General features: G+C 51.3%; 1 protein-coding gene across 1 annotated transcript in view; it reads left to right on the forward strand.

Annotated features, from left to right (window-relative positions):
- LOC123757623 (chordin-like protein 1) overlaps positions 1 to 15,000 on the forward strand; it is a 398,947-nt gene that overhangs the window by 251,966 nt on the left and 131,981 nt on the right. The window contains exon 2 of the mRNA XM_069329531.1: positions 9,414 to 9,523. Within this exon, the coding sequence (XP_069185632.1) occupies positions 9,414 to 9,523 (110 nt within the window). The remainder of the gene's footprint in view (positions 1 to 9,413; positions 9,524 to 15,000) is intronic.

Here is a 15,000-nt window from a genome sequence, read left to right on the forward strand (position 1 = left end):
GAATAAAAATGTTTGTGCGTCCAGGAAGTGAAGGAGGAGGAGGAGGAGGAGGAGGAGGAGGAGGAGGAGGAGGAGGAGGAGGAGGGCCAGGAGGTGTAGGGAAGGGAGGGGAACTATCAGGGTAAAGCGTCAAGCCATGACGACTATATAGCACTGGGAAGGGGTCAGGATAAGGATTTGGGATGGGACGGAGGGAAGGAATGGTGCCCAACCACCTTGACGGTCGGGGATTCAGGAGGAGTAGGACAACAAGAAGAAGAAGGGAGTGAGAATGAAGGATAGAAGAAACTCGTGTAGTATGGTCAAGAGGCACTAACCACACAGCTCTGTACTGATCTGATATCACACCAAACCCAGTGATCCAGAACAGTTACAGCCCAGCTCCTGTGCCAGTAAGTCCACCTCGGGGTCGCCATAGCCCGTGCTACTTGGAAATTTGTTCCCAGTAGCTGAATCTTAAACAACCCCCCCCCCCCCAGTGACGGTTATCTTGGTTATCTTATCTCCACCCTAACTTTTGCCATATCTTATTTCTAATGTTAGTGTTACTCACGCCACCAATGGTCTTGGGTTTAAAGCAGTTATTTGATTGTGTTTTGGTCAGTAGGTCTTGTGACCTAGTTAGTGCCAAGTGTTTTGTGTTGTGCTCTAGCTCTGTAATTGTGGCTGGTTGTGTTATGGTTGTGGTTGTGTTATGGTTGTGGTTGTGTTATGGTTGTGGTTGTGTTATGGTTGTGGTTGTGTTATGGTTGTGGTTGACGTTATGGTTGTGGTTGTGTTATGGTTGTGGTTGACGTTATGGTTGTGGTTGACGTTATGGTTGTGGTTGACGTTATGACGTGTTCGTTTTAACCATAGTTTGGAGGTGTTGATCTATACTATACCTCGTGGACCGTAACGTACTAACTGAGACATATTACGGGCATAGTCAAGATGTATTACTTATACATCTTGACTATGGGCCTAGGGTCAGCTTCACGAAGCAGTTACGCAAGCACTTACGAACGTGTACATCTTTCCTTAACCTTTGACGGTTTGGTTACATTTATTAAACAGTTTACAAGCCTGACAACTTGCCAATCAACTGTTGTTGTTGTTATAAACAGCCTCCTGGTGCTTCGGAGCTCATTAACTGTTTAATAATTGTAAACAAAGCCGCCAAAGATTGAGAAAAGATATACAGGTTCGTAAGTGCTTGCGTAACTGCTTCGTAAATCTGGCTCCAGCACTGGACCCAAGCGTCGTCTCTCCCTCAGTGTTCAGAAGTGTGGCTAGGATACCTGGTGTTCAGCCAGGCTATTGTGACCCGCTCTCTGCATATCATTACATTTAATACTGACTAAACCTCACACTAGAAGATTAAAAGACGACGAGGTTTCGGTCTGTCGTGGACCATTACACGACCTCGCTGATGTTGAGCTGCCTGCTATCGGTGTATCTATCGATGAATTCTGTGTTGTTTGTTAACAAAAAACACAGAAATCATCGATAGATACAGCGATAGCAGGCGGCTCAACATCAGCGAGGCACTACACATCAAAAAGTCAACACCAGCAATCAACAGCCAATTAATGCACAACTATATTCTAACCACTTCAATACATCGTTTGGGCCAATAGGCCCTCTGCAGTTACTTCCATTCTCATTAATATATATAACCCACATATCAGTGACCACAGCTAGCATCAGCCCACGAGTGTCAGGAGTACTCCTGACACAGTGCCCCCCGCAGCCCGTGAACGAAAATGTACCAAATTGGTGCAAACTTAACACAAATTATTCATCCAGAGGCTGTAAATTAGGAGAGTACCTGTGGGCGGTCACTGATGATTACTGCCTCCACCTTGACGGCCGCCGCTGTCCTGTACATTATAATAATTAGCATAGGCACTTATCCCCCTAGTGACGTCACGCGCCGCTTTGACGAGTGCAGCCAATTAGGGCAATTCTCAGCATTTTGCGAGAATAAAGATAACAGCTCAGGTGGATGAATGGCGGCTATGACGACAAGGAACTACCAGTTGGCTGATTACATATTCCACACGTTCAAATTTGCATCAATTACGTGTACTTTCTTGAAAATATAATTTGGCACCCGAGTTATATCTTGGGTTCCCTCAGGGGGGGGTGTACTCCCCCAGGACCAGTACTGGCCGCCCTCAGGGGGTGGTGTGTACTCCCCCAGGACCAGTACTGGCCGCCCTCAGGGGGTGGGTGTACTCCCCCAGGACCAGTACTGGCCGCCCTCAGGGGTGGTGTGTACTCCCCCAAGACCTGTACTGGCCGCCCTCAGGGGTGGTGTGTACTCCCCCAAGACCTGTACTGGCCGCCCTCAGGGGTGGTGTGTACTCCCCCGGGACCGGTACTGGCCGCCCTCAGGGGGGGGTGTACTCCCCCAGGACCAGTACTGGCCGCCCTCAGGGGTGGTGTGTACTCCCCCAGGACCAGTACTGGCCGCCCTCAGGGAGGGGATGTACTCCCCCAGGACCAGTACTGGCCGCCCTCAGGGGTGGTGTGTACTCCCCCAGGACCAGTACTGGCCGCCCTCAGGGAGGGGATGTACTCCCCCAGGACCAGTACTGGCCGCCCTCAGGGGGTGGGTGTACTCCCCCAGGACCAGTACTGGCCGCCCTCAGGGGGTGGGTGTACTCCCCCAGGACCAGTACTGGCCGCCCTCAGGGGGGGGGTGTACTCCCCCAGGACCAGTACTGGCCGCCCTCAGGGGGTGGGTGTACTCCCCCAGGACCAGTACTGCCAGGGGTGTGCTGCTCTTGCCTCCACCTGGACCGGGAGCCGGTCAGCCGAGCGGACAGCACGCTGGACTTGTGATCCTGTGGTCCTGGGTTCGATCCCAGGCGCCGGCGAGAAACAACGGGTAGAGTTTCTTTCACCCTATGTCCCCTGTTACCTAGCAGTAAAATAGGTACCTGGGTGTTAGTCAGCTGTCACAGGCTGCTGCCTGGGGGGTGTAGGCCTGGTCGAGGACGGGGCCACGGGGACACTAAAAAGCCCCGAAATCATCTCAAGATAACCTGCTCGCTCCTATACACTGTGCCAACCTGTTACGGCCCTCTAGGGTCGCAACTGGGTTCTTTCTCTGATGTTAATAGAGTTTGGGTATCCGGCCCCAAGTTAGTAGTGGCTTTCAAGGGGTGTGTTCCGTAACGCAAGTAAATTAAAGGGGAAGGGAGACAAAGGCAAAAACTTAAATATATAATTATCACCGTCACCATAAATAACATAAATTATCACACGGGGGAGGTATAAACACTATTATGTACAATAAGGTCTTCCTCTGAAGACGCAGAGTGTTCCACGGTGCTCAACGATGCTTAGCCCTTGGTCCTCTTATGGCCTCACGATGAATCCTTCGATTCTCTCGAGTCTACCTCGGCCACAGGCCAGCCAAATCACAGCTCCACTGGGGGCACTGTCGTGGAGGCCGTCAACCACAAATCCAGCCTGTAGCTGGCAGGTTCCAATCAGTTCCGCTGGTTAGGCCACTCCACGACCGATACTAGGGTTGCGAGCCCTAGGCAGGAGCCTCGTGTGATCCCACAGATCACTCTCCTCACCACAACACCCCAGTGGTTAGTCTTCTCCACTAGTCAGCCCCGGGTACGACAATCCCTGGTTCTGCCACCTCACAGGCAGGCTAACACAACAGTGTTCATCCGGGGGAGGTGACTCACAGCTTCAGCAGCAAATGCGTGGAGGTTCTACGGCTGCCTTGGGTAGACTGATCCAACGTCCGATTCAGCAGTCCCAGGACGACTCCGAATCGTCCACGTCATCAGTACTAATGACACTCTAGGGCACCTCACTCACAGGCTTAGACACAAACGTCCACCTATCCGCTCCATAGATGGCGTTGCTGTCTAAGCTCCACCTCACCAGAGGTCAGCAGCGGCTGTGTTATGAGCTGATCAGGACGGGAAACTAGCCCTTGTGGCCAGTATATCTCGTCCTCACTAGATGGCGTCGTCCATTTGGAGGGGGTTTTGGGAGCTGACCCACAGATGGCGCGGTCGTCACTGCTCCGTGCTCGGACGCTGGGCTCGGGTCCGTAACACAACCACAACAGTGAAATCGTAACTCCCAAATTCTCTACAGGAGCCGGGCTGAACACCTGGGATGGGGCGGGTGACGGCTCCTTGTCTAGTGTCTTCAATGTCTCTCTGAATGTGAACACCTTCCCTCTCTTGTAGACATACGCACTCGTCGTATGAAGTCCTTCATGACATGGACAGAGAGAAAGATCTGGGAGTTGATATCACATCAAACCTGTCTCCTGAAGCCCATATAAAAAGAATTACGTCTGTAGCATACGCGAGGCTCGCTAACATCTGAACAGCCTTCAGGAACCTGTGTAAGGAATCATTCAGAGCCTTGTGTACCACATATGTAAGACCAATCTTGGAGTATGTGACCCCAGCATGGAGCCCGTACCTTGTCAAGCACAAAACGAAGGCTGAAAAAGTTCAGAGGTATGTCACTAGGCTAGTCCCAGAACTAAGAGGCATGAGTTACGAGGAAAGGCTGCGGGAAATTAATTTCACGGCACTGTAAGACAGAAGAGTAAGGGGAGACATGATCACTACCTACAAAATTATCAGGGGAAATGGTAGATAAAGATAAACTGTTTAACACGGGTGTTACGCGAACAAGGGGACACAGGTGGAAATTGAGTACCCACATGAGCCACAGGGACGTTAGAAAGAACTTTTTCAGTGTCAGAGTAGTTAATAAATGGAATGCACTAGGCAGTGATGTGGTGGAGGCTAACTCCATACACAGTTTCAAATGTAGATATGATAGAGCCCAATAGGCTCAGGAATCTGTACATCAGTTGATTGACAGTTGAGAGGCGGGACCAAACAGCCAAAGCTCAACCCACGCAAGCACAAATAGGTGAGTACACACACACACACACACACACACATACACACACACATACACACACACACACACACACACACACACACACATACACACACACACACACACACACACACATACACACACACACACACACACACACACACACACACACACACACGCACGCACACGCACACGCACACGCACACACACACACACACACACACACACACACACGGATCGTCTCCAAGCATCAACATGGAATCAGCGAAGGAAAATCCTGCTGACCAATTTATTAGAGTAGTTCTACGACAAGATATTGACAGACAGTAGAGAGAGAGAGAGAGAGAGAGAGAGAGAGAGAGAGAGCTGGCCAGCCGGAATTTTGGTAGAGTGCCAGACAGCTTCCGTCAGCTGCTCACAGACGATTCCTATACAAACTAGAGAAATAGGCTGGTGTATCAGGAAGACTACTAATAGTGGGTGAAGAATATTTGAAATCAATCTTATGATGGGACTAAAGCTTCTGCGTGATAACAAAAACAACATTGTGTCAGTTGCACTGTTAGAACACATACGAAATGGAACCAGCGAGTCTAAATGGATTCAAAGAACAGCCACTCATATTAAAATGATGGGACTGCACGATGTATATACAGATGAAAGAGTACAGCACTTCTTTCCACCCTGGCAGATAGTACCTTTTAACATCCTGACCCCTGCATACCCCACCAAGAAACTAATCACAAACAACCCTCATGCTCAGCTTGCTGCTAAATTAAGCACCATAGAACACATTCACAATATACAGACTGAAAACAACATAGCACAGACCATATACACTGACGGATATATGCTACAGGGAGGGCAGGAAGTGCTGTTATTGCTCATCAGCCCGATGGCAGCACAATTCAAAGGAATCCGAATTAGTAACAAGGCATCCACAATGCAAGCCGAGTGGTAGCAATACGGGTAGCACTCGAAATTATTGACAACACTGAAGTAAACAGCTTAATTATTTCCGACTCCCTTTCCTCACTACTAGCAATAAACAGTTTGCAATCAAGTAATAACGTGCTTGTCTCAGAAGCCAGACATAGATATATAAAAATACTTAGCAAGAGGGTAAATATAAAAATGTTGTGGATTCCTTCTGGCATTGGCCTGCAGGAACATGACAAAGTTGACGACCTTGCTAACGCTGCAGTAAATAAAGACAGTATTGAATGGAATCTCGAGTTATCAAATAAGGCCCTTCAACGTGTCATTAGACGAGAACTCCTGGATGGATTTGAATAAAGTAGAACAGTGCAAACTGGAACTATCAGGTCCATTGTTCATCACAATGAAATGTGTGAAGTAAAACATGTGTATGGGGCAAGTAACAAAGTCAGTAGACTAACAGATGTTGTCGCAGCTCGTATAAGACTTGGCTACAAGTATCTCTGGCAGTTCGGCTTGTATAGGGATCTAGATGAAGTAAAGTGTAAAGTGTGTGGACAAAGACAGGGACACACACTCGAACACTATATCTTGGATTGTAGTAAAATTGAGCCTTTTAGAGATAAATCTAAGCTCACGCTGTATGATATGGCAACGTATCTTATTACCATGGATAAAATACCAGAAATCCTTGCGCTGTATCCATATTTTGCTTCCAGTTGATAAATGACATGAAATTAAGAAACTCAGCATTGTGAAGACTAATAATAAACCAGCAGCTCCCCTGTAACTGTAATATCTCCATTGGTCAAACAATTCTGTATTAGCGATAAGACCTACCATTAATGTATGACTACTGTATATATATAACTCTTGAAATAGAACATTCTTTGTAACTAGCTGATATGTAACTATAAGGTGTGAAGGATAGTTGTTGTTGTTGTTGAGTTAGGGGCGACGACGATCGTGGGATCGGATACGTCTCGGCGTACCCGTGAAGGGTGAATCGCAAAGCCAGAAAAGGCGAAATGCCAAGCCAAAACGCGAAACGGGTGACTCCAAGCACTAGAAACTAACACGCCACATGGCAAAGCAACGCACAAAGGGAGAGGCAGAAGCACATAATAGAACAGGGCAAACAAACAGCCAGAAGGGCACACAGCATGTCAGAGAGCAAATACACAGGAAATCAGAGCACATACTTGCCCGGGAACCTGGCCCGCGGGAACCGTACATTAAACGCCTCCCAGAACACCCATTGCAAAGGGTCCCGTCCATCCACCGGGGACGCCATAACATCCGGAACCGGGGCAACAAACACCTGCAAACTGGGGACCCAGATGGTAGTACTCAAGAGGCGAGGAGTCGCTACCCGCCCCCACAGAAAGGGAACTTGCCCACCATGATTACACTCTGGGCCGTCAGACAGCAGTAACTCAGCAATCTTCGACCAGTGACCCGGCGGCATCACAGACGCCGGCAACACGTCCCCCAGGGCCTCAACGCGCACCCGCACCACTGGGGTACCCGCACCCCCGGGCACACCACCAGACGACAGCAGGGTACCCGAACGGCGCGCATCCTTCTGTAACGTCACCACCAGGCCACGCCCAGCACCAGAGTCCACACCATCCCTGGCAGCGGGAGCCACCCCCCCCCCCCCCCACTGTGGAGAGTCCCCCGGCGGAGAAAGAACCGAAGGCATGTCCGAGACACAGGTACCAGCACCAGCAGGCACATGGACCTCCGCCACCACGAATCGCGGAGACATCGACGCATCCGTATCCACATTGTCAATACCTGAAGACCCGCAGTCACTGAAGTCACCAACGTCGGCCCAGGCAGAAGACGAACGCCGGGAACGTTTGGGCACTGGCCGGATATCGTCAGAGCCGGTAAGTGACCCAGAAACACGGGTACCACGAGCCGAAGGAACCGACGCCCGACACAGAACGGCAGCAGCCTCTACCACAAGGGAAACCGGGCCACACACAGCAGGAGGCTCCGCAGCCACCCCAGCACCAAGCACTACCGCGCACCACCTCATCAACATCACCGGAGACTGCCTCCAGAGGGAGCGGCGGGAAATCCTCGTCGCGGAACAAGTTGACAGGAGCAGCAGGGGCTTCAGAGCACCCGGCAGCCTGATGCCCCAACAGGCCACACCGGAAACAGGTACGAGCCTGCCGGGCATAATACACCCGGACGTAGTATCCCATAAGCCGGACAGAAGAAGGTATATCCGACCGCAGGCGCATCCCCAACGTGCGAATGTTTGTATGCCTCCCAGCATACCGCCCCAAGGTGAGCGTGTTCACCCGCACGCTGACAACAGTACCAAAACCCCCGAAGTAACGCCGGAGGAGGTCATTAGGGAATTTCAGGGGCGCACCATGGATACTGACATAAGTCAGGGCACCACTGCGGTCCGAAATCGCCACAGAGCCGGCATCGTCTGGCAACGGCAATGTACGCCCCCCGTACCGACGGAGGAAGTCCCGGTACTCACCCTCCCCCACGAACTTAATAACAACCCGATGGGCCGTAACTAGCTCCACACCGTAAACAGCTTCCACCGGGACACGAAGCATGTCACACATCACCATCTCGATGGTCGGATAACCAGCCTTACAAGTGAACTCCAGGCCCACGGAGTTCACACGCTGAACAGGAGGAAGACGGCCCCCCATGTCAGAACTGCCACGTCAATGCAGCCAGGCAGGCAACAAAACTGGTAGGGCAGGGACGCCCACACCACCTGGCGACCAAAACAGCAAACAACTCCAACAGCCACGGAGGGTCGGTAAACGTCCTCACTCCACGGCCGCTAGCAGTCGACTCCGTGTGAAGGATAGATGAATATTGTTTATGTAATAGTCTAAGATGAGGTCTGATAAAGACCTTTTGTGCCCTCTGTAATACTTTTGCGCTACCGCTCACAGGATGAGTATGGGGTGCACAATAAACTAGCTGCCTCCGGCGGCAACAATAAAAAAAAATGGGTGAAGATGTACCTTTCAGGAAGAAGGCAGAGAGTCATAGTTAAGAGGGGAACTATCAGACAGGAGAGTGGTAACGAGTGGAGTACCTCAAGGGTCGGTACTAGGAACCATCCTGTTCCTAATATATGTAAATGATCTATCAGAGGAGATAAGCTTACGTTTTCTAAATGCTTTCTGACGACCCTAAGCTAATGAGGCGAGTCAGAACCGAGGAGGACGGTTCTTTATACATTACAAGACGAACTCCACAGATGACATGAGAAATGGCTACTAGACTTTAACCCTGTCAAATGCAAAGTCATGACGATAGGAACTGACGCAAGAAGGCCTCAAATACAGTACAGGATGAAGGGAAGGCACGTAACTTGAGGCATAACACCAGACACACACACACACGTCAGGAGAATAACGACGGCAACATATATATCACTGCAAATGTCCAGTTACCCTTACATTTCTAAATTGCGTCTGACCAAAAACACAAAACACAAAATATTCCTTTGTGAGATCTTTGATTATTGAGTACGCTGCCCCGGCATGGAACCCACTGATGTTTTGTTAATACGCTTCTCTCTCTCTCCTGTGGGACAGTTGAGTGCAGGTGCCGGATGGGGTCCCACGAGTACCAGGCGGGCGAGGTGTGGCATCCCAGACTCCAGAACTCCAAGTCCAACTACTGCGTCACCTGTCGCTGTATTGTGGTGAGTACTCCTGCACCACCACACTTCTCCTCCTCAAGGCCACCACACTGCACGCTACCACACTACACACTACCACACCACACACTACACGCTACTAGTCCACACACTACCACACCACACACTACCACAGTACTCACTACACACTTTCACACTACACATACTACACAGTACCACACCACACGCTCCACCCTACCACACTACCACGCTACACCCTACCACACTACCACGCTACACCCTACCACACTACCACACTACACCCTACCGCACTACACCCTACCACACTACCACACTACACCCTACCACACTACCGCACTACACCCTACCACACTACCAGACAGAAGATGAAACTGAGCCTTGTTGAAGGAAAACGACTAAATGTGGGAAGAAAATAGGAAAAAATAATGTTTTGTCTTCAAGGTGATAGGAAACAGGAAGCCTGTAAAATAGTACATAAAAACAACTTACGAAAATCAGTAGAAGAAGTGAGTGTAAAGATTAAGGGAACACGTTTCTGAAAGTTGTACATACAAAAAGAAAGATGGAGATAAACAAAACAATCGAGCTAAACGATATAATCAAGATTAAGACGGCAGACAGTATTGCAGTAACGGAGACGAAACTTGAAGATAATATATTAAATGAGGTCGTATTCCCAAGGACCACTCAGTTTGGAGACGGGACAGATAAACTCATGAGGTGGCGGCCTGGCTGTGCTGGTGAAAGAACACCTAAAGGTAAGAGAATTAATAAGCGACAACCCACGAAAAGTTGACATAATCCCACTGGAGATTTATAATCAAGATGATAAACAGATAATCATAAATGCCTACAGTCCACCAGCAACCAACACTTCGACAAAGCAGAAGCTGGATGATAAATGAGAAGGACTGATAATGATCATGAGATAAATTATAAGTGCACATCAACATATATAACGATTGTTAGTCTTTGGTGACTTCAACTTGAAATGAATAGATTGCCCTGGAGGCCTACGAAGCAGGAACGGAGGACATCTGATCCAGCAGATTCGTAAACCTCATCTTCTTTCATCTGTCAACACGTTAAGCAGACCTCGAAACTTTGGCACGGGAATTTTTCTTCAATTGTGGATCAGGTATTTACCGGGAAGGAAGAATAGACATTAGACATTCAGTCAAAGAGCGTTTTCTGCAAGTAAAATATGCACTGTGTTATAAACTAGAAGCCAATAGGGAAATGAAACCGTTGAAATCTTAACCTAAGAAGAGGACACTATGGGGGAATGCACCAAGTTCCCCATAGTGTCCCCATTTGATTAGAAAGACTTGTCCTGTGGTAAGGAAGTAAATGAGATGTAGGCAAAATTTTGTGAGATATATGATAAAGTATAAAACATTTCATAAAATAAGAGAAGCAAAAGCAGAAAACAGGAGTTGTTCATCAGAAAAAGCGTGAGAGTTAGAACCAAAGACAAAACGGATCAATATAGAAAGAGGCTTAACCCTCAAACATGCCAGCAATACAAACAAGCAAACACAACTACACAGTAGTGAGGAAAGGGGCAAAAAATAAATTAAGCAAGGTACAGCGGACAGATGTAAAACAGGACTAGACCTATTCTGTAAAATCTTTAAAAGCAAATTTGCAGGTAAAGCATAAAATCCAGAGGTTGAGAAGGGGGGGGGGATAGGACAGATTCACAGAGAAAATATATTATGTAAAACATTAAGTAAATAATTCCAAAATATATTTATGGAAAATGAGGTTTTTAGAAAACGAGAAACTATACGGATTTCAGGAGACACTATAAAGTTCATAGTGGAAAGCATTTTTTCCAATTTAGACGAAGTGGAAAAGATGCTGAAGGAGCTAAGTAAAAACAAAGCAGTTGGCCCAGATGGAGTTTCACCGTGAGTGCTGAGGGAATGCGCTCCCGACCCCAGCATTCCTCTTCAAGTGATACTCCAGGCATCTTTATGTACAGGAATCTTAGCAAATACATACAAGAAGGCAAACAGTTCCACTCTACAAAAATGGTAGGTTATTAATTCATATGATTAAATCATACCGTCTAAATCATGTAGCTATACCACTGACAATGGTGGCAGTTAAACCACTATGACAAATAGTTTGAATGAAATTGGTAGAATACCTAGACGAAAATTATACATGAGAGGGCATGGCTCGCGAACAGCAGTATCCTGTGTAACAAATATAGTTAGTTTATATACACTTTTCAGAAAATGTATGAGACCAAAATTGGAATAGGCAGCGGTGGCATGGCGGCCATCTGTCAAGCAGCACATCAACACACTGCAAAAGGTGCAAAGACACGTTACTAATGATACGAAAAAAAAGAGCTACGAGGAGAGGCGTACCAACGAGGAGAGGAGTGATCACGTGATACAACACAGTACACACACAGACACAGGCAGGCGATGTGTCACAATAACGTGGCTCAAGTATGTTGACCAGACCACACACTAGAAGGTGAAGGGACGACGACGTTTCGGTCCGTCCTGGACCATTCTCAAGTCGATTGTGACAATCTAACCTAACCTAACCTAACCTAACTATCGAATCAATCAAGTCGATTGATTCTCAATCGACTTGAGAATGGTCCAGGACGGACCGAAACGTGGTCGTCCCTTCACCTTCTAGTGTGTGGTCTGGTCAACAGAGAGACATAGATAATATAGGTAATAGGTCGCCACCAAAAAAGAACACTTGGTCTGCTGGGAATGAACCTGAGCAAAATTTGAGATCAGCCATCACAGGTAAATTACTGGAAGATTATAAAGTGAATGTTGACATTTTCCTCCTTCACCTGATTGCAAAAAATTTCCCTCTCCCACCAGCTTTTTTATGCCCCCCCCCCCCTTCACTCTCCCTCCCCTGCTAGCTCTCATGCCCCCCCCCTTCACTCTCCCTCCCCTGCTAGCTCTCATGCCCCCCCCCCTTCACTCTCCCTCCCCTGCTAGCTCTCATGCCCCCCCCCTTCACTCTCCCTCCCCTGCTAGCTCTCATGCCCCCCCCCTTCACTCTCCCTCCCCTGCTAGCTCTCATGCCCCCCCCCTTCACTCTCCCTCCCCTGCTAGCTCTCATGCCCCCCCCCTTCACTCTCCCTCCCCTGCTAGCTCTCATGCCGCCCCCCTTCACTCTCCCTCCCCTGCTAGCTCTCATGCCCCCCCCCCTTCACTCTCCCTCCCCTGCTAGCTCTCATGCCCCCCCCCTTCACTCTCCCTCCCCTGCTAGCTCTCATGCCCCCCCCCCTTCACTCTCCCTCCCCTGCTAGCTCTCATGCCCCCCCCCCTTCACTCTCCCTCCCCTGCTAGCTCTCATGCCCCCCCCCTTCACTCTCCCTCCCCTGCTAGCTCTCATGCCCCCCCCCCTTCACTCTCCCTCCCCTGCTAGCTCTCATGCCCCCCCCCCTTCACTCTCCCTCCCCTGCTAGCTCTCATGCCCCCCCCCCTTCACTCTCCCTCCCCTGCTAGCTCTCATGCCCCCCCCTTCACTCTCCCTCCCCTGCTAGCTCTCATGCCCCCCCCCTCACTCTCCCTCCCCTGCTAGCTCTCATGCCCCCCCTCACTCTCCCTCCCCTGCTAGCTCTCATGCCCCCCCTTCACTCTCCCTCCCCTGCTAGCTCTCATGCCCCCCCCCTCACTCTCCCTCCCCTGCTAGCTCTCATGCCCCCCCTCACTCTCCCTCCCCTGCTAGCTCTCATGCCCCCCCCTTCACTCTCCCTCCCCTGCTAGCTCTCATGCCCCCCCCCCTTCACTCTCCCTCCCCTGGTAGCTCTCATGCCCCCCCCTCACTCTCCCTCCCCTGCTAGCTCTCATGCCCCCCCCTTCACTCTCCCTCCCCTGCTAGCTCTCATGCCCCCCCCCCTTCACTCTTCCTCCCCTGCTAGCTCTCATGCCCCCCCCTCACTCTCCCTCCCCTACTAGCTCTCATGCCCCCCTCACTCTCCCTCCCCTGCTAGCTCTCATGCCCCCCCCTTCACTCTCCCTCCCCTGCTAGCTCTCATGCCCCCCTCACTCTCCCTCCCCTGCTAGCTCTCATGCCCCCCCTCACTCTCCCTCCCCTGCTAGCTCTCATGCCCCCCCTTCACTCTCCCTCCCCTGCTAGCTCTCATGCCCCCCCCCTTCACTCTCCCTCCCCTGCTAGCTCTCATGCCCCCCACTCACTCTCCCTCCCCTGCTAGCTCTCATGCCCCCCCCTCACTCTCCCTCCCCTGCTAGCTCTCATGCCCCCCCTCACTCTCCCTCCCCTGCTAGCTCTCATGCCCCCCCCTCACTCTCCCTCCCCTGCTAGCTCTCATGCCCCCCCCCTTCACTCTCCCTCCCCTGGTAGCTCTCATGCCCCCCCCTCACTCTCCCTCCCCTGCTAGCTCTCATGCCCCCCCTCACTCTCCCTCTCCTGCTAGCTCTCATGCCCCCCCCCCCCTTCACTCTCCCTCCCCTGGTAGCTCTCATGCCCCCCCTCACTCTCCCTCCCCTGCTAGCTCTCATGCCCCCCCTCACTCTCCCTCCCCTGCTAGCTCTCATGCCCCCCCTCACTCTCCCTCCCCTGCTAGCTCTCATGCCCCCCCTTCACTCTCCCTCCCCTGCTAGCTCTCATGCCCCCCCCCTCACTCTCCCTCCCCTGCTAGCTCTCATGCCCCCCTCACTCTCCCTCCCCTGCTAGCTCTCATGCCCCCCCCCTCACTCTCCCTCCCCTGCTAGCTCTAATGCCCCCCCCTCATTCTCCTTCCCCTGCTAGCTCTAATGCCCCCCCCCCCTTCACTCTCCCTCCCCTGCTAGCTCTCATGCCCCCCCCTTCACTCTCCCTCCCCTGCTAGCTCTCATGCCCCCCTTCACTCTCCCTCCCCTGCTAGCTCTCATGCCCCCCACCCTTCACTCTCCCTCCCCTGCTAGCTCTCATGCCCCCCCCTTCACTCTCCCTCCCCTGCTAGCTCTCATGCCCCCCACCCTTCACTCTCCCTCCCCTGCTAGCTCTCATGTTCCCCCCCCCCTCACACTCTCCCTCCCCTGCTAGCTCTCATACACCCCCTCTCACTCTCCCTCCCCTGCTAGCTCTCATGCCCCCCCCCTCACACTCTCCCTCCCCTGCTAGCTCTCATACACCCCCTCTCACACTCTCCCTCCCCTGCTAGCTCTCATGCCCCCCCCACACTCTCCCTTCCCTGCTAGCTCTCATGCCCCCCCTCTCACTCTCCCTCCCCTGCTAGCTCTCATGCCCCCCCCTCACACTCTCCCTCCCCTGCTAGCTCTCATGCCCCCCCCTCACACTCTCCCTCCCCTGCTAGCTCTCATGCCCCCCCCTCACACTCTCCCTCCCCTGCTAGCTCTCATGCCCCCCTCACACTCTCCCTCCCTTGCTAGCTCTCATGCCCCCCCCTCACACTCTCCCTCCCCTGCTAGCTCTTATACACCCCCTCTCACACTCTACCTCCCCTGCTAGCTCTCATGCCCCCCTCACACTCTCCCTCCCCTGCT

This window comes from Procambarus clarkii, chromosome 22 (assembly GCF_040958095.1).
Source record: "Procambarus clarkii isolate CNS0578487 chromosome 22, FALCON_Pclarkii_2.0, whole genome shotgun sequence".
Taxonomy (NCBI): domain Eukaryota; kingdom Metazoa; phylum Arthropoda; class Malacostraca; order Decapoda; family Cambaridae; genus Procambarus; species Procambarus clarkii.